The 21,478-nt window shown below is 38.5% G+C and overlaps 1 protein-coding gene across 1 annotated transcript in view; it reads right to left on the bottom strand.

Annotated features, from left to right (window-relative positions):
- Nucleotides 1-21,478, bottom strand: part of PIK3C2G (phosphatidylinositol-4-phosphate 3-kinase catalytic subunit type 2 gamma) — a 375,313-nt gene that overhangs the window by 336,929 nt on the left and 16,906 nt on the right. The window contains exon 4 of the mRNA XM_056134595.1: nt 18,454-18,568. Coding sequence (XP_055990570.1) covers nt 18,454-18,568 — 115 coding nt within the window. The remainder of the gene's footprint in view (nt 1-18,453; nt 18,569-21,478) is intronic.

Genomic DNA, 21,478 nt, shown 5'->3' with positions numbered 1-21,478 from the left:
GAAATGTCAGATCTAAAAAACCTAGTAGGTGAATTGAAAAACTCAGTGGAAGGCCTCAGCAACAGAGTAACAGCTGTTGAGGACAGAGTCAGTAAAACCTCTACCAAGAAACTGCTAAAAACAATGGACTTGTATAGTAAAGTTGTAGGCTATAAAACCAATACCCAAAAGTCCATGACTTTTCTATATGCAAATAGTGAGAGAGAAGAAACTGACATAAAAAAAATCCCATTCACAATTGTGCTCCGGAAAATCAAGTACCTAGGAATCAGCTTAACTAAAGAAGTAAAGGACCTGTACAAAGAAAACAACAAAACGCCACTTCAGGAAATAAAATAGGACATGAGAGAATGGAAAGATATCCCCTGCTCATGGATCGGGAGAATTAACATTGTTAAAATGACAACACTTCTCAAAGCATTGTACAAATTCAATGCGATCCCTACAACAATACCCATGACATTCTTCAAAGAAATTGAGCAACCACTCCTGAAATTCATATGGAAAAATAAGCCCCACAAAAAGCTAAAGCAATTTTGGGAAAAAGAAAATGAGAGGAATCAACCTCCCTAACTTCAAACTCTACTACAAAACAGTAATAATTAAAACAGCATGGTACTGCAACAAAGGTGGAGCTGCAGACCAATAGAACAGGGTTGAATATACTGACATCTCCCCCCAAACATATGATCATCTAATCTATGGTGCTGGCAAAACTGGATTGCAACATGCAAAAAATGGGTTCAGATCTCTACTTAATACCATGTACCAACTGTCACTGTCACTGTCATTGTCCTCCCATTGTTCATCGATTTGCTCGAGTGGGCCCAGTAACATCTCCATTGGAGACTTTGTTGTTACTGAGTTTGGCATATCGAATGCATCATGGGTAGCTTGCCAGGCTCTGCTGTGCGGGCGAGATACTCTCGGTAGTTTGCCGGGCTCTCCGAGAGGGGCGGAGGAATCGAACTTGGGTCGGCCATGTTGGCTGCGTGCAAGTCAAACGCCCTACAGCTGTGCTATCGCTCCAGCCCTACCAGCTCATATACTAAAATTGGAACCATGTACAAAAGTAAGATCAAAATGGATTAAAGGCCTCATCATCAGACTTAATCCATAAGGTGTAAGATAACACTGTTTTGTCCTTCCTGCATAGCCTCAGATAGTATAGGTATATTGGGTTGCTCCCATCACAGTGCTCCCATTCCTCTGTGTTTATTTGTAACTTCTTTCTTTGTACTCTGTTGACTTGTAAATATTGTTTTTCTCTTCTCCCCAAGTCCTTTGCATAGTTTATTCAGAGCAACATCTTTTTTCTATGGACACAAGAAAAAACATGCTTTTGTAATGTGACTCTCTGTGTTATTTCCCTCCTAGGCATCTGTTCTCTCACCTAAGCCTCAGCTGCCTTTACTTCCTAGCGCCCCCAAAAGTAGGATCCAGACGAGAAACTGGATGGAACCAGGGCAAGTAGTAAGCTATGTGCTACCCTGGCATCAAGATTGGCCTGGCCAAAGTGCCATAATGCTTAACTATCAGTTAAGAGCTTGGTCATGGACAAATGCTGTCATGATCCAAAAAGTAATAACTGGATTTGGACCCTGCTAGGGTTAGGAATGATTAATCTGGCCTGAGCGCTGTAGTTGAGTCCGTGGCAAGATGTTCCCAGGAGAGCTGCCCTACAAGCCTCAATGGTATCTCTTACTGTGTCCATACAAAAATAACTAGTGTTAAGACGTCCATAGTTCTTGGACTGAGGAAAGGAGAAGAATACCTTAGGAGGTGTTTTGCCTGGGGCAGTCAGGAAGGGCTTTAGAATACCTATTAGACAGGTCCTCAGGAAGGGCTTTCTTGATGTTGTTTTTGCTACCTGACTGGGTATAGTGTCAGCCCAGACTGCAGGGGAGTTGGAGGCAAGAGAGCTGGGGAGAGAGAGAGAGCAGGGGAGCATGATCCACCATGGAGAGGCTAGCAAGGGGGACAGAGAGAGAAGAATGTAGAAGAATACAGGAGCAAGCATGTGAAGAGAGAGAGCCCAAGCTGTGAGATAGAGTGTGGAGTGATGAGCTGGAGAGTCGGAAGGAGACGGGAATGAGGAGCAGTTGGGATGAGAATGGGAGGCTCAGAGAGACTGGGGCAGGCGTGTGGGGAGAATGGAATAAACTGCAACTGATCAATCAACCAGCTTAGTCCTTGTCTCATCCACCTTCTGCCCCATGACCCGGGCCATCCTGGCTGGGTGAGCAGCCCGGGCCCTCCCCAAATCACGGGCGGCTAGGGGAAGAGCTCTGGGGCCCTCCCTGACCTCCCCTTAAAGATTTTTTTACAATAAGGTACATTGAAGACAAAGTTGGCAAAACCCTCCATGACACTGAAGCTAATGGCATCTTCAAAGATGTCACATCACTGGCCCAGCAAGTAAAAACAGAGATAGATAAATGGGACTATCTTGAACTAAGAGGCTTCTGCACTTCAAAAGAAACAGTGACCAAAATACAGAGACAGTCTACAGAATGGGAAAGGACATTCGCCCAATATACATCCGACAAAGGGGTTGATATCAAGGATATACAAAGTACTGGTTGAACTCCACAAGAAGAAAACATCCAACTCCATGAAAAAATGGGGCGACAAAATGAACAGAAACTTTCTCAAAGAGAAAATGCTGTACATCATTAATCATCAGGGAGATGCAGATCAAAACAACAATGAGATATCATTTCACAGCACAGAGACTGGCCCACATCCAAAAGAACAAAAGCAACCCATGCTGGCAAGGATGTGGTGAGAAAGGGACCCTCCTTCATTGCTGGTGGGAATGCCGACTGGTTCAGCTGTTCTGGAAAACAGTATGGACGGTTCTCAAAAAAATAGAAATTGAGCTCCCATTTGACCCAGCAATACCACTCCTCGGAATATATCCCAACGAAGCAAAACAGTATAGTCTAAGTGATGCCTGCACTTGTTTGTTCATTACAGCACTCTTTACAATAGCCAGAATCTGGAAAAAACCTGAGTGACCAAGAACAGATGACTGGTTAAAGAAACTTTGGTATGGTACATCTACACAATGGAGTACTATGTAGCTGTTAGAAAAGATGAAGTCATGAACTTTACATACAAGTGATACTACATAGAAAGTATCATGTTAAGCGAAAGAGAGGGAGACAAAGTTGGCAAAACCCTCAGAAAGAAAAGTTGGCAAAACAGTCAGAAAGAGAGGGACAGACATAGAAAGACTGCATTCTTCTGGGGAGCATAAAGTAACAAAATAGGAGACTACCACCCAAGAGTGGCCAAGATTAGTACCAGGAGGTTTGCTCCATGGCTTGGAGGCCAGCCACACGTGCTAGGGGTAAAGGGAGCTCATATAGAGAAGGGAGCATCAAATAAAGGGTGTTGGGAGGATCCTCCCAGGATGGGAGATGCATGCTGAAAGCAGATTATCAACCGAACATGATTGCCACTCAATGCCTCTTTTGCAAACCACAGCACCCAAAAGGAGAGAGAGAACAAAAGGGAATGCCTGGCCACAGAGGCAGGGTGAGATGGGGGGATGTGGGGTGGGAGGGATACTGGGATCCGTGGTGGTCGAAAATGGGCACTGGTGGAGGGATGGGTACTCAAACATTATATAATTTGAAACCCAAGCACAAAAATTTGTAAGTCTGCAACTGTACCTCGTGGTGTTTCACTAATAACAATTAAAAAAAAAAAGAATATCAGAGTCCTTAAACTGTAAAATTCACTAAAAATATGGGACTAATCAGCCATCAATACCAGACAAACAGCAATTACTCTGTTGATAGCTCTGAAAATCTTTGTAAATCTCTTATTTTAACAATCACTGATTTTTAAGAAAACCCAGTATCTTCTTACCCTCATGGTTAATGTTCATGACATACACCACAGGATTTAATCTACACCCCATTCTCATTTCTCCTGTTAGTCTGACCAAGATTCCTACCATACTGAGTCCCGACTGTTATAATTTCCCTGGAACTTTCTGCTGCTAGCCTAAAAATAAGCATGGCCGAAGTATTCCATGAGTCAGTTAATCTAATCATTCTGCCACCCTCTCCCCAAAGTTCTGCACCTGGGACCATGCTCATATATTATCTCACCCCCCCCTTTCCCCAAGACACGTACACACACACACACATACACACACACACACACACACACACTCATCTCACCTGTGTACACCCAAGTCTTCTTTTTGCAATTAGAGATGTTTGTTTCCTGTCTGCTTGGGGATTAGTCTAAAAGTATTAACCATCTTGTGCTCCAGCTTCTCTTACTCAGTGTGTGTTAAAGTCTGGAATTTGGACCCCAGTTTAATAAATTCCTTTCAGATATGAATGATTTCTTGGAATGACTTACCTTTTTACATTATTTACTTGAGATTCTGTGGCTTACGAATATATTGATAATAATGGATCCTCATGCATATAATTCCAACACCATACCCATCATCAATCTACCGATCTCCCTCTCCCCAAGAACTCTGACATTCTTCGCTCTGATTCCCCCCTACACACCCAGTTCAATGATGTGGCTCAAGTTTCCCATTAATTTCCTCTGTTGCTACCCTACTCTGTTTCTTTAATTCCCACATGTCAGCGATCATTCTGTCTTTGTCCCTTTCTTTCTGACTGACCACTCAACCTATCCTCTAGTTCAATCTATGGTTTTATTTTATAAAAATCTAATTCTATGGATTTTTTTCATTTTTTGAAAATACTATAAATTTTCAGGAGTACAGCTTCATACTGCTAAATGCCTATAAACCTTACTGTACCCATCACACACTCTACCCTTTACTCTTTACTACCAATCGTACCCCCTCAATCCATTCTTCCCTCACTCTAGTCTAGTAACCACCATGATTTCTACAGTTGACTGATTTCATTTCCCTCACCTTTGTATCTTAGGACAGTCAGATAAAATAGATGTTTGATAATCTGAATTTTAAACAACAGGAAAGCATTTTAGTGTGTCTCATATAACGTTACAAACCTGTACTTATGATTTTCTGCTCTGAATTAAGTCAATATACTATATTTGATAAATCTACTAATTCTATCCCTTTCTAAAATGAAATTCTACTTCTTTACTTATCTTTGTCTCAGTTTATGTAAGTAAGAAGTGAATGAGTGAGTGAATGAATGAAGGAGAGCATTTGTAGTAAGGTATGGGTGGCGAGCAGAAATTGGAGGTATCTTCTATCTCCTTACATTGGAAAGTTATATGATAAGAGTACATTTTTCATAAAAAAATTTTAATTTTACTAGACAATACAAAACACGGCACACAAGAAAAATTTTCCCTGTTCCTTTTTCCAGAAAAATAATTATCAAGAGTACATTGTATTTTTGTAGACTGAAATAAATTTCAAGCTTACATATATTTTTTCCTACAGCTTGTCTGGGGCTGGAGTGATAGCACAGCGAGTAGGGTGTTTGCCTAGCATACGGTCGACCTGAGTTCAATTCCTTGGCCCTTCTCGGAGAGCCTGGCAAGCTACTGAGAGTATCTCACCTGCATGGCAAAGCCTGGCAAGCTACCTATGATGTATTCAATATGCCAAACACAGTAACAATAAGTCTAAAAATGTTACTGGAACCACTTGAGCAAATCAATGAACAATGGGAGGACAGTGACAGTGACAGCTTGTCTATAGATAAATTTATATTAGTAAACTTCCCACACTTTCTTTTAATCAGAAATTTTAAGTTATTATAATCATAGTAACGTCTTCTTTATATTATTTTGGGTCTTTGTTAAGTGCATTAAAAAATTCTTTAATTTGGGGGGATTATTTTGAGGTTTCTTTCTTCTTTATTTTTAGAGACTTGAGAGACAAACACATGTTCAATCTTTTGGTAAAAATTCCTGCACCCTTGTCTGGCTGTCCTCACCAGGGCCCCTTGGAGAGGGACAGGTTGAGTTTCCCTCCTAGCCCCGAACAGAGTCCTGGCAGCCTAAGACCTCTGGAACCAGCCATAGCCATGCTTAAGATCACTCTCCACACGTTTGGGTGAGCCTCACACTATGAAGGAACCAGCAGAGGACCCCAGACATGCGGGATCCAGGGCATAGATCTTCAAGCCGGCTCAGATTGGGACTGGGCCTCCTCCACACAGATCCTCCATCTTCCAGTTGGTAGGCGTTACACCCACCAACTGCCGTGTTATCCCATCAATGGCCAAGACCCAGAGGCTATAAGACCCAGCTCCCGGAGGTGGGTTTATTATCTAGTTCTTACTCTTGGAGAACCCAGCAGGCTACTTACCGAGAGTATCCTGCCTACACGGCAGAGTCTGGCAAACTCCCTGTGGCATATTCGATACGCCAAAACCCAGTAACAATGATGGGTCTCATTCCCCTGACCCTGAAAGAGCCTCTCATTGTCTCTTTTGCAAACCACAACACCCAGAAGGAGAGAGAGAACAGAGGGGAATGTCCTGCCACCGAGGCAGGGTGGGATGGGGGAATGGGGGGTAGGAGGGATACTGGGATCCATGGTGGTGGAAAATGGGCACTGGTGGAAGGATGGGTATTTGATCATTGTATAATTGAAACCCAAGCATAAAAATTTGTAAGTCTGCAACTGTACCTCATGGTGTTTCAGTAATAAAAATTAAAAAGAAATGTAGAACTTTCTAAAATCTCAGGGCTAGGACAAAGCTGCACACTCTAGGGGTAAGGGCAGCTCGGATAGAGAAGGGAGCACCAAATAAAGGGTGCTGGGAAGATCTGCCCAGGATGGGAGATGCCTGCTGAAAGTAGTCTATGGACCAAACATGATTGCCACCCAATGTCTCTTCTGCAGACCACAGCACCCAAAACCAGAGATAGAACAAAAGGGAGTGCCCTGCCACAGAGGCAGGGTGGGATGGGGGATGGGGGGATGGGAGGGATACTGGTAATGGTGGGGGTGGAGAATGGGCACTGGTGGTGGGATGGATACTTGATCATTGTATAACTGAAACCCAAGCACAACAACTTGTAAGCCTACAACTGTACCTCATGGTGTTTCACTAATAAAAAAAAAATTAAAAAAAATCTCAGGGCTAGGAAGAAGGAGACGTTACTGGTGCCTGCTCGAGAAAATCGACAAACAACAGGATGATTGTGATAGTGATTGTGATATATATATGTATATATAAATAATCACATTGAAAATTATTATTATTTTCAATTATCACAATGAAAATGTTATTTTTCTGTGTATGTGCCAAACAAAAACCGTTACTGTGCTAGAATTGTCACCTCATATTAATTCTCTGGTGCTGTGAAATGACTTCAGAACCTCCAGCAATCATTATACTTTTTACAGGCTATATATAAGCTAGTATTTTTCCGTTTGCTTGCACTCCATTTGGCAATACCAATGTACTGATCAACTTTAATGAGAGTACTGTGACATCCTGCAGGTTCTAAATCATATCTTTGTTTTTGTCCATTTCAAATTAAGTTTTATTTCATCATTTATTTCTTTATTGACCCAATAGTTTAGTAGCATGAGAGAAGCTTGTAGCAATAAAGCCTTTAAGGAACAAGAAAAATCACCAAAAAAAAAAAACCCCTACATTTTTGCCTAAAGGAAGCAGGTGAACAAGAAAAATCCAAGGTAAATGTCAGTAGAAGAAAGAAAATAATAAAGATTATATCTTAATTTGATGATATAGAGATCAAAAGGACATTTCCAAATAACAGTTAAACTTAGAGCTGGCAAAACTTTAGTCAGAATCACAAAAAATAGGAGAGGGGAAAAAAGCCACAAATAAAACCAGGAACAAAAGAGAGCTAACAACACCCACGACAGACATACAAAGAACCAAAGGAGGGTATTATGAACAATTACATGACAACAAAATGAACAATCTAGAAGAATGGAAAAAGTCCTAGAAGCATTCCAAGACTGAATCAGGAAGAAATAGAAAATCTGAACAGTGCAATCACAGGTAAGGAAATTGAAATAGTAATAAAAAAATCTCCCCCAAAACAAGGGCCAGGACTAGATGAATACACTATTGAATTCTACCAAGCATACAGGGAAAAAAAAAAAAGCCCAAACTGCCCTTCTCATACTTTTAAAGAAAAGTTGAAAAAGGAGAGAAACCTTGCAAGGAAGCTTTGCAAGGAAGCTTTTTAGGGCCAATATTACCTCTTGCCTAAAACCAGACAAGTATGTCATAAAAAAAGAAAATATGAAGAAATATTCAGTAAATTGCTAGAAAATAAAATTCAATAACATATTAAAATAGCAATATTCAATTATTAATTGGGAATTATTCTGGGGCATGATATGCTTTAATATGGACAGATTAATAACATATACAAAATAAAATCTGGTCATATATGAAATCAGCTAAAGGGGTGACCAAAAACATAATCACCTTAATAGAAAAATAATTGATAATAATAACATCCTTTTGTGGAATGTTGAATCCTTCTAAATCCAATAAAATGATGATAAAAGGAACATACTTGAACATAGTAAAACTCATATGCTTTATATTTAAAAAACATATACGAAGATAAATTGAGAAAACAAGATGATATGTAATAACATAAGAAAGTACCTTGGATTTCACTAAATAAGTGAAAGACCTATAACTGGCAAGCTATTGAAAACTGTAAGACATTGTTGAAAGGAATAGAACATGCAGAGATGGAAAAATATTTCATGTTCATGAATGGCAAGGATTAACATCATCTTAAATATAGTACGTAAAGTAGTATCTATTATTCAATTCAATTCTTGGTAAGATCTTAACAGGATTTTTTTTAAAGTAAAATTTCTCAAAATTTATTTGTAACCACAAAATACCAGATAGCAAACATAGTCCTGAGGAAAAAAGAACAAAAATGAAAGCATCACACTTTTCCAATTCAAACTTTATTACCAAGCAATTGTGATTTAAACCACAGAGTTCCAAAAATAATATCTAAAATTAAATTAGAATAAATATGTATTAATGGAAAATAACTGAGTGGAGAAAAATATGAAAAATGCTCATATATGGGCCTCTAATGAATTAATGACAGAGGAGTGAAGAGTAGGTAGAGGAGCAGCTCAAGGCTAGAAGTGCCCCAGGAGAATTAAAGCACTGGATCTGAGCACCACAGTACGAGGCTGAATATCACCCAGCATGGCCCCCCTGGGTCCTGAGAATAATGTGGGAAGCCCTTCCTAAAAGAGACAAGAGCATTAAATTGAAAAAGACAAGTCTTCGTAGTCAATGGCATTGGAAAGACTACATTTGTGTGCAAAATAATAAAAGCAAACAGCTATCTAATGCTGCACACAAAAATGAACTCAAAATGGGCGAGATATTTGAATGTAAAACTTAAAACCATACAGTGCCGATGCAAACTTATGCACTATGCTCCATGGTATTCAACTTGATATGTTTCAGGATTCGACTCCAACAGTAAGGGAAACAAAAGCAAAAATAGACATGACTTGGAGAGATAGTACTGCAGGTGAAGTGCTGGCTTTGCGCAGAGTCTACCTGGGTTTGATCCCTGGCACCGCATGTGGCCCCATGAATGCCACTAGGAATATTCCCTGAGCACAGATCCAGGAGATACACCATGAGATACAGCTACAAAGCTTTCATGTTTGAGTTTCAGTCATCCAATGATCAAACATCCGTCCCTCCACCAGTGCACTTTCTCCACCACCAATGTCGCCATATATCCCCTTTCCAACCCTTCCCCTGCCTCCATGGCAGACAACTTCCCCATACTCTCTCTCTACTTTTGGGCATTATAATTTGTAATACAGATACTGAGAGGCTATCACGTTTGGTTCTTAATACTGGCTATTATTGTGTGTGTTCTATGTTAAACTAATAGAAGTTATTTAAGTAAATCATAGATATTTTATTGCAATAAGTTCACAGGCATGCCCTCTTTTTCTTGCCTATTTGAATTTATCAACACAATTCATGATGAAGCTTCAATCTTCTACCAACATATGGTTTTGATAATTTTCCATAGAGTAAGGAGAAATACTTGAGTCAATATTAAAGTATATTGATTTTTCATTAAAATTTGTCTTTCAAGTGTTCAATCCCTAAATGTAAGTTTAGACTTTGTTGCCAAAATAGTAGATGCAAAGAATAAGAAATAATAATAAATTTGATTTTAGTATAACCAGAATAATATTGTATAAAAATCAAACTATTGAAGAGACAGGAATTTGGTAAATTATATTGTGGAAAATGTTATTAAAGACTTTTATACAATTACTTTTTAAAATGGGTAATCATTCATAATTATAGAATTCAACATGTATAGCTGTCAACTGCAATAAAATATGTGGCAAATATCTCTTTACTCATTTCTCTTAATATAAATATAATGGGTTTCTAAGATGTTTTCACTGTCATTTATTTCTATTAAGAATTCATTTATCTAAATTCTCCTTAGGTAGGAAATTTGTCAGTATTAGTATGAATTAATTATAGTCATTTACTCGCTATAGAAAACTAAATATATTATTATATGTACATATATTTATTTATTTAAGAGTAAAATCCTACCTGCATTGACATGATTTTATTTTAATAAGTAGAATATTAGTCTTCGTTTTGATATCTAAAGAAAAATTGAGTCTTTTTATATATTATTATGTATTCTAATATAGTTGTCTAAAAATACGTTTTTTAAGACTTGAAAATATGCTCATGGAATTTTCTTATATAGGAAATGCAAGTAGCAATAGTTAAGTAAGTAATATTTTAGACTCTAACCATTATAGTTTTATTACCATAGTATCTGGATTATTCAACTAATTTTTACTGTAATACAAATTACCATGGTTAAGTGTTAATTAATTGCTAACCGTATATTGGACAGATTTCTGTTATATAACAGATTAAAAAAATAGATATTCTAATTCTATTGCTTTACCAGGAGAAATATAAGGACATATTTAAGGTCACAAAATTTGAAAGCTAGTAGAGTGAAGCCTAAATTCAAATCCAAATTAGCTGTTTGTGTAGATCTGACACTTTCAAACTATAAAATAAAAATATAGTAAAGCTATAAAATGAAAGAATAGTAATGCAGAAGCTCTTGAGGAGGATATATAAAATACCTAATATTTCTTCATGTTAGAACTAAAATTTTAAATGTCTAAGTAGTTTTATGGATTTTTACAGGTATGGGGGTGCAAGGATTGTACTAGTCCAGTTCAACATCATGCTTGAACAAAGCATTTGGTTAATCACTGAGAAGGAAGTGGATAAAAGAACTGTAGTACTAATATCCAAGAGATTAAAAATAATTACAAAGCTCAACAACAAAAAACCCAAACACAATAGGAAAAATGGAAGAGATGACCAGACGCTTCTCTGAAGAAAACATACCAATAGTCGATAGGCACATGGTTTATCTGCACTTATTATCACTTGAAAGAGAATGGCAAATTCAAACAACATGAGATACCATCTCTCTTAAGACTAGAGCCAGTGTTGGCAGGAATGTGGTAAAAGGAACCCTCAGTCCCTGTGAGTGAGAAAGTCCTGTGCTTTAGCAAGAGGGAAAACAATATGGACATTCTTCAAGAACATAAGACTAGAGCTTCCAGATGATTGAGAGGTACCTCAGCAAAAACACCCAATGCACATAACCATTAATTTGAAAATATATGTACACTTTATGTTCATTGCAGAACGTAGTACAACAGCTAGGATATAGACAATAACCTGACTGTCTAAAGAAAATTCGATGGATAAAGAAGTTTTGGTATATACACACACTGGAATGTTATCCATCTTCAAGCTAAAAATACAACTATGTAATTTGTTACAACATGTATGAAAATAGAAATTAAGAGTATCGTACCAAGGGGAACAGGTCAGAGAGAGAAGGAACTATACTTTATCTCTTATTTCTAGCATTTGACCAACAGAAATAATATTGCAGTGTTATGTGTATATATTTCTTGTATATGTAAAAATACAAAAGTTCATATATTTGAATTGGTGTTTTTGCATTTTTAGGGTAAGTACTCAGAAGTAAGATAAATAAATCCTATGGGATGTGTTTTTAAGTTATTCATTTTTAAATTTAGGCCACATCAAAGAGTGGTGTTTAGGGTCCCCAGGGCTGTCCCTTGGGGTGCTAGAGTGAACACCACTTGGTGCTTCTAGTTAAATTCCGGGTCACAGATGGTAGGCCTACACTCTAGCATTGAGCTACCTCCTGGATTCCTCTGCTTTTGAGTGTTCATGGAATCTGCAGACTGTCTTCCACATTTAAATAACCACCATTCTTTCATAATAACCACATCTAGGTGTGAAATGTGATTTCTCATTGTTGCTTGATTTGCCTTTCTCTGATAACAAGATGTGATGGTCATCTTTTCATTAACCTACTAGAAAGCTGTATATTTTCTGTGGAGAGTAGAGATTGAGATCTTCTGACCATTTTGAATTGTCTTGCTTGTAATTGACTTTTGTAAGTACTTAACACATTTTGGACATTAACCCACTGCCAGAGGAATGTGCAAACATAGCCTCCCATTCACTAGGATGTGTTTTATTGAGAATTAAAGCTTCTTTTGTTGTGCAGAGCTTTTTATTTTGATGTAATTTCAATTGTTTTTGCTTTGGTGTTATGGGGGAGGTGGGGGGGTTGGTTATTTGGGGCCATATCCAATGGTTCAATAAAAACAAAACAAAACAAAATTCAGTTAGCATTGTGCAATATCAAACAGAATTTGCTGAGACCCTACACAGCCGACCTATGCCAGGAGCTGGCCCAAGTGCACAACACTATAACCGCCAACACATGTGCTTCATTGAGGACCTGAGTTGGCATCTTCTCCCGCCTGAAAGCCCAGGCACCCACACTAAGGGAAGACTGGGAACTGATTCTGTAGCCCTGCATCGCCAGACCCCACTCATACACCAGGCCCTGCCTCCACCTCAGGTCTTTCTCACCTCTCAACTCAATTCCTTGTTCTGTTCAAAGGTGGGAAGGGGCATTCCTATTTCACAGACTCTACACCCACTTAAGTATTAGTTAACTAAAGGGAGTAACTAGCTGACAATTGGCGGGGGTTGGGGAAAAGGCATACACAAACAACTTTGTAGGATATGGGAAATTACCTGAACCTGGGTGTAATATTGGTAACTGCTCTGTATTAAGAACGTAACATCTTTCTAAAGTAGTGGGTATCTAGGTGAGAGTGACAACAGCAGATACGATGCTTGCCTTGTACGCAGATGACGGGATTTGATCTTTGGCATCCTGTACGGTCCTTCAAGTCCACCAGAAGTGATTCCTGAGTGCAGAGCCAGGAGTAACTCCTGAGCACCACTGGGTAAGACCCCAACAAATAAAATAATTTTTGCATTTATCTTTTCAAAAGTTACTAGGCATTGAAACCTCCACAATTAATACCCTTCCTCAACACTTGAAGAGTAATGGGGACCCTAAGAAATTCAGCTGTAGTCACAGATTTTGGTGTAGGGCTAGAAACCAAGTGAAGTCCCTAAGCCCACTAAAACACTTGAGCCTCTGCATAAGGACCTAACTCAACACTCACAGCACTGACAACAGAGATTAAGCAAGCACTTGCCAGTGAAATTAAGGAATCACTAGATAGGAAATGGAATCAACTCAAAAAACTTTTTCAGAAAATGAGTGATGCCATACAAATGAAAATGAAGGAACTGAAGAATACACTAGTAATCATTAGTAGCAGAATCTCACAAGGGAAGAACCATCTAGAGGAACTGAAGACAAAGTACAGGCCAGCATTGATAGAGAAGTCTAAAAGGAAAAGAGAAATCAAATAATGGAAGAAAATATAAGATGCTTAATGAACAAAGACATGAAGAATAACCTCTGAATGATAGGAACACCAGAAGGTGAGGAAAAGGGAAAGGAGAAGAGAGAGTGGTAAGAGAGATAATAGCTGAGAATTTTCCCATTCTCTGTGGGAGGCAGCTGCTCAAATTTGAGAAGCCAAAAGAGTACCAGGTAAAATAGACCCAGACAGAACAATACCAAAGCACAGTAATCCAACTGGCAAAAACCTAAGAAATAAACTTCTTAAAACAGAAAGAAAAAAGTAAAACCTTAAATATAAGGGAAATAACAGAAGAGTCACAATGGATCTAGTTCTCCCATAAGAAACATTAAAGGCAAGAAAAGAGTAAACAACATATTCAAATTACTGAATGAAAGAAATTTTCAACCTAATGTGATGGGTAGTGGACTCACTACCCATCAAATCTTTCATTTAGATGGAGGGAGGGAAGTAATCATTTTCTGACAAATAAGAGCTGGTGACATTTGTGATAAAAAAAATGACCCTGAATGAACTACTGAAAGGTCACTTAGATAAACAAAATAACCAATTCTAGAAGCCACAATCCTGTACAGTAAAATGGCAACACAGCCTTTTATGTCAATAATATCCCTGAATGTCAATGAACGAAAAACTCTCTCTTCAAAAGGCATGGTGTGGCAGGCTGGATCAGAAAACATCCATCCATTTGCTGCTTTATAGGAAACACATCTAAAAATCACAGAATAGACATGAGCTTGGAGTAAGAGGATGGAAATCTATTATACAAGCCAATGGAAAAAAAAAAAAACAGAAAAGCTGGGACAGCCATACTTACATCAGACCTCATTGCATTCAATCTAAAGAAAATAATTAGAGACAGGGATGGGCACTACTTATTGATCAAGGAAATAATAGATGAAGAAATACAAATTCTAAACAACATATATGCACAAAATGTTGGGTCAACAAAGTTTGTAAGGATTTTGCTCACAAACCAACAGAAACACATGAATAAAAACATATAGTAGAGGTAGATTTCAGTACCCCACTATTTCACAGGATAGATCCACCAGATAGGATATCAGTAAAGGAATAAGTACCTTAAATAAGTAACTAGAAGAACTGGGACTAATGGATTTATACAGGGTCTTTTATCCTCAAAAAACCAAATGCACATACTTCTCCAGGGCATGCTTCTTCACGTCTCCAAATATGCATTCTCCACGATAGATTGCATTTTAGGAACTAGGTCTAACTGACATAAATTCACAATCACAAAATCATACCAAGCACCTCACCAGGCCACAATGCCACAGAGATAGAAATTAGCCATAAAAAGAAGATGGGGAGAAATTGTAACACCTGGAGACTGAAGACTATGCTGCTAATTTTATGCTTTATCTAAACAAAATCAAGGAAGAAATAAAAAAATTCTTTGAGACTAGTGAAAATGAAGAAACAAGCTACCAAAATCGATGGGTTACAGAAAAAGCAGTAGGGAGAAATTCATAGTAACACACGCCTATTTTGAGGAAGATCTTAGGAAATGGAAAAACATTTCATGCTCATGGATTGAAAGAAATCAATATTGTCAAAATAACCATCTTTCTAAACTACTATATTCTTCAAGTACTTAGAACAATTATAAAGTTTGTGTGGAATCATAAAAGGACCCTTACCCCCACCCCACCCCTAGCCAAAACCATACTGAAAAACAAGAAACTGGGAAGCATCTCACTACCTAACTTGAATCTATAATTCTTGAATCTATAATTCAAAACGATTGTGATCAAAACAGACTTGTACTGGAGTAAAGAAAGAGTCTCTGACCAACGACCTAAAATAGAATACCGAAGGAAAAACTCCATATATATGGTCAGCTAATTTTTGACAAAAGAGCGGAAATGGAATAAAGATGGCTTTCTCAATAAATGGTACTGGGAGAATTAGATAAGCCCATGCAAGAAATTATAGGTGGATCTACATCTCACATCTTACACAAAAATCAGCTCAAAGTGGATCAAAGACCTTGTTATTAGACTTGAATTGATAAAATACATTGAGGAAAATATAGGCAGAAGCTTCAAGACCTAGAACTTAATATTGATTCTTCAGTGTTTCAATGCCGTTGCAACGGCTATAGAATCAAAACTAAACAAATGGGACTATGACAAACTTAACAGTTTCTGCATGGCAAAATAAACTTGGGCTAAAACTAAATGAGAGCTGAGTGGGAGAAAATATTTACACTCAACACATCGGTTAAAGGGTTGATAACCAGAATCTATAAAATATTCACAAAGATCAGCAAAAGAAAAATGAAAGAAAAATCTTAAAAATCCCATCAAATAATGGGGAGAAGAAATGAACAGACATATTTAAGATGGGCACATATCCAAAATAATGAAAATTGTCTCTGTAGACAGGGATGTGGTTAAAAGAAACCTTTATCCACTGCTGGTGGGAAGTTGTCTGGTCCAACCCCTATGGAAAACAGTATGAAGGGTACTCAGTAAACTCAGAATTGAGACCCCAAATCATCCAGCAATTCCACTTTTGAATATCTATTCTCAGGACAGAAAACAAAAACATTCATTCAGAATAACATATACACACCATGACTCATTGGAGCACTCATGCAATAGCTAAGATTTGGAATCAACTTAGAGGTCCAATGACAGATAAGTGGATCATGAAGACCTGGTCTATTGACAATACAATAGTAAACAGCTGTAAGGAATGATGAAATCATTCAAATCACAGCAACTTGTATTGAGCTGGAAAACATAATGTTAAGTGAAGTAAGAAAAAAAAGGATAAACACAGGATATCACTTTTATGTGGTATTTAGAATAAATAACTGGACGAGGCAATGCATGTTTTAAAGAAGCGGGAGGATGCCCAGATGAACCTTGGCCCCAGAGTATAGGGAGGAGAAGGAAAGGAGAATGGAGGGGAGGGAGAGGAGAGACAGATAAAAATCCACAGGGGCCAGGTCAGAGAATTAAGGTACAAAGGTGGCATTAAGTCATGATAGACCCAAATATCCAAACCATGGAATCAATAACACTGAAATTAAGAGACTCAAATTTTAACATCTGAGATCCATATAGTATGGTTATCAGAACCAATAACCCCCCAAAAAAAACTGCGATAAATATTTTATTTGAAATAATATTAGTATGTTGATTACAGGCTGACTTTTTAAATAAAAAGATGTGTATGAGTATGAATATATTTTCATAATCAAGTCTTAGTCACCTAATTAAAAGTATTTTTGCAAAGTTACTTTGCAAGCATATCAATTGAGAGAACTTATTCGGAGAGAGCGCAGAGGTCTAGTGTGAGCTTTGTGTGCCAGAGATCTGGGTTCAATCTCTAGCATTGTGTAGCCCTCCCCAGCATCCAGCACCTAGTACCGCTAGGAGTTACCTAAAGTAGGGAGCAGGGAGGAGACTCAGCACTGCTGACTGTAGCCCAGATGCTAAACAAAACAACTAGACTGTACCACAATTGTGTACTGTAATAACTATTGTCCTGGATTTTCTTAGATTCCAGTCTTTTTTTAATTAATTTTTATTAGTGAAAAACCAGGAGGTACAGTTGTAGACTTACAAATCTTTGTGCTTGGGTTTCGATTATACAATGATCAAATACGACATCCATCCACCAGTGCCCATTTTCCACCACCATGGATCCCAATATCCCTCCCACCACCATGCCCCCATCCCACCCTGCTTCTGTGGCAGGGCATTCCCTTTTGTTTTCTCTCTCTCCTTTTGGGTGTTGTGGTCTGCAAAAGAGGCACTGAGTGGCCATCATGTTCAGTTGATAATCTGCTTTCAGTATGCATCTCCCATCCTGGGAGGACCCTCCCAACACCCTTCATTTGGTGCTCCCTTCTCTATCTGAGCTGCCCTTTCCCTCAGAATGCCCGGCTGGCCTCTAAACTATGGAGTAATCCTCCTAGAACTAATCTCAGCCACTCCTGGCTGTTAGTCTCCCATTTTGTTGCTTTATGTTCCCCAGATGAATGCAATCTTTCTGTGTCTATCCCGCTCTTTCTGACTCATTTTTATTAAGGTAAATTTTTTTTATTGTTGTACTTACATTAAGTGGCATTTTCATTTGATTCTTTTAAGTAGACTTAGTGCAAATATATTCTTTCAGCTCACATAATTCAATTTCTCCCCTTTTAAGATAAGCTTGGAATTGTATTGATAGTTCTATTCTTGGCTTCATTTTGTATTTTTTATATTTACAATAAGCATGTATTTATGTGCCATGTGACTAACCATCTCAGTTTTACCAGAACTGGATCCCAGGACATGGGATTTTTCCATTTTAAAACTATAGAAATATGAGTCAGGAGTTGCGGAGATAATAAAGAGGGTAAATCATTTGCTTTTCACAAAGCTCACATGGGTTCAATATCTTGCACCCAAATGGTCACCTGAGGACCACCAGGAATATCACTGAACTCAGAGCCTTATATAAGCCTGGGCTCTGTTAGGTGTGGTCTCCAAAAGCAATCAAAACAAAGCAAACTAAATGAAGAAAGTCCTAGCCAAACCAAGTCACCTTAATGGAAGTACAACAATAAAAAAAATTTACCTTAATAAAATACTTACTTTTGCAAAAATTCTTCATAGCCACATATGCTGAGAAGGTGATCCTCATGGAATAACTGCTCATTTGCATAAAAATGTAGAATTTCTGTTATTAGGTCTTTAACTAGATAATTAGCTGAAAACAAAGATGAATAATAAAAAGTTAACAAGAACGTTTCATAAACTGGCCAAGAAAATGTTTGTAGAGTAAAAATGTTGTACAAATATTATGATGAGTAAAACATCTAATTCGAACATGAATTAAAATTAGCTGCAATGAAGTTATAGTAAACTATTTGGATTTGGAAGGACTTTTGGAAAGTATCATTTTGCATTTTTTAATCAGTTTTGTCTGCGTTTAACATAATAAAGCCTGGTTTCACGTTCACCAAGTTAAAAAAAATGATATATTGTATTTCTGCCAAAAAAAATGCCACTAGATACCCACAGGGACTTGGTGAATGCCAAAGTCCAAAGTTACTGTTACAATAAAAAGATTCTGAATTAATTGTGAAGAAAAACATTTTCTAAAATACTCTGCTAGATTACATATAAAATCAATCCAGGATATTTAGATGATTCATTCTACAGCTGATAAGTACATGTGTTTTTGATACTCTGCTCCTGAGATCTTGAAAGAGTGGGTACATTACTTCACGTCTTCCATCCAATTTTCTCATTTCTTACTGTTATTAATAAAAATAATTCCTTTAGGAATTTAGTTAGACACTAACATTAGAAATGTTGACAAAGATGATCAGTATACTCAAAAATATACAAAGATGATCAGTATAGTCAAAAGCACCCATGCTTATGGGGATTGAAAGACCTGATAGCACAGACAGAGGGACAGACAGAAGTTAAGAAATAGGATAAGTTTATTGGGTTGCCCTCCCAGGCAGACTCTGGGGATCCCTGGACTTTTTTTTTTGTTTTTTTTTTTTTTTTTTTTGCGGGGCAATGCATAGGGTTTACCCCTGACTCTGCACTCAGGAATTACTCCTGGCAGTGTTCAGGGGGACCATATAAGATGCTGGGAATTGAACCCGGGTAGACCATGCCCTACCCGCTGCCGGCTATGCTATAGCTCTAGCCGCCCTCCCCCCCCACCCAACCTCCCACCTTTTAACTTCTGAGATCTAAGGGAAACTGGTTCAAAAGACGTTAAGAGCTGTATTCAATTTTTTTTTTTTTGGCTCACACCCGGCGATGCACAGGGGTTACTCCTGGCTCATGCACTCAGGAATTACTCCTGGCAGTGCTCGGGGGACCATATGGGATGCTGGGAAGCGAATCTGGGTTGGCCCGCTTGCAAGGCAAACACCCTACCCTTTGTGCTATTGCTCCAGCCTCCCGGAGATTCAAATTTTTAAAGTCAGCATCCTGTTCTGAGCAGCAGTTGTTGAGCATGAAAAGAATATTTCTGTCCTTTTCACCTTCTCTGACAAGCCTATTGAAAGAAAGCTAGGGCTTGGTTGGAACTTTCTTAGAAATCTGGTGGGATTTTTTGTTTTGTTTTGTTTTGTTTTTGTTTTTTGGGTTGCACCTGGTGATGCTCTGGGGTGACTACTGGCTCTGCATTCAGAAATTTAGCCTGGCAGTGTTTGAGGGACCATATGGAATGCTGGGGGTGGGGATGCAAGCGGGGTTGGCTGCATGCAAGGCAAATGCCCTCCCTGCTGTACTATTGTTCTGGCCCCCAAATCTTCTTTTTTTAATGTGTATTTGAACCATTCTTGGGGGATGCTTCTACCTGGCTCTGTGCTTGGGGGTTGTTCCCAATGGTGCTGAGGGCACACTGCAGTGATGGGGATGGAACCAGGCAGAACTCTGGAAGGCTAATGTCTTTGCCTGAGTTTTATTCACCCTGCAGATACCTTAAAGGACTTGCCCACAGAGAAGTTTGTGGATTACCCAGGAACCCTGCTCTGCAACCAATTCCTTCTAAAAATGTAATTCTCTGTGATATTGGCCCATAAATTCAGAGTTGAATTCAATATTAAAAGGCAAAAAAGCTGTCTTCTTAGAGATGGTTGAGAATGTTCCTCCTATTTTTCCTAAAGAATAAGAAGGCATGTATTTGAATCAGAAATGTTTATTTGCAGTAACATTGGAAGTGGGCCTCAGAGTCATGAGTGAACTAACTGATCGACCCATGAGTGAATTTATTCATCATCTTGGTACCTATCTATTTCCATCATAGCCCTTTTAAAACATCCTGCTTTTTAAAAACCCTCTTTAAAAGATAAGTGAATTTCTATCAACGTGTCTCAGAGCTACAGAATTACCCCTTAATCTTAGCAAATGAACCTGGACCTCTACTTCCAACACTTTGCAATCACAAAATTACCTGATAAATATTTGACCACATTTTTTTCCCTTTATTTTATTTTATTTTATTATTTTTTTTTACAGTTGTATATTTACAACTTTTTGTGCTTGGGTTTCAATTATACAATGATCAGATACCCATCCCTCCACCAGTGCCCATTTTCCACCACCATGGATAATATCCCTCCCACCCCCATCCCCCCATCCCCCCTGTCTCTGTGGCAGGGCAATCCCCTGTGATCTCTCTCTCCTTTTGGGTGTTGTTGACCACACATTTTTTTATGTATGAAAAGTAATTAAAATTAAAGACTGGCAGAAGTGAAACATTGGAGTTTGAATTAAGGATTGAAATATCAGTTTTATTGACTTGAATGCTGGTGCTGGAGCGATAGCACAGCGGGTAGGGCGTTCGCCTTACACGCGGCCGACCCGAGTTCGATTCCTCCGCCCCTCTCAGAGAGCCTGGCAAGCTACTGAGAGTATTCGATATGCCAGACACAGTAACAACAAAGTCTCCAATGGAGACGTTACTGGGCCCGCTCGAGCAAATCGACGATCAACGGGAGGGCCTTTACCTTTACCTTTATTGACTTGAAAACTAAAGAGAGTGAAATTCTTTTTTCAAGAGACTTTCTTTAGAAGGATTCCATTTCTTACTGTTGGAGAAATGAATTTTCTTTGGACAAAAACTTTCCAGTCTCCTCCTCATTACTCC

This window comes from Sorex fumeus, unplaced genomic scaffold (assembly GCF_029834395.1).
Source record: "Sorex fumeus unplaced genomic scaffold, SorFum_2.1 ptg000100l, whole genome shotgun sequence".
Taxonomy (NCBI): domain Eukaryota; kingdom Metazoa; phylum Chordata; class Mammalia; order Eulipotyphla; family Soricidae; genus Sorex; species Sorex fumeus.
Note: the sequence above shows the minus strand (reverse complement) of the source record. Positions and strands in the feature narration are given on the sequence as shown.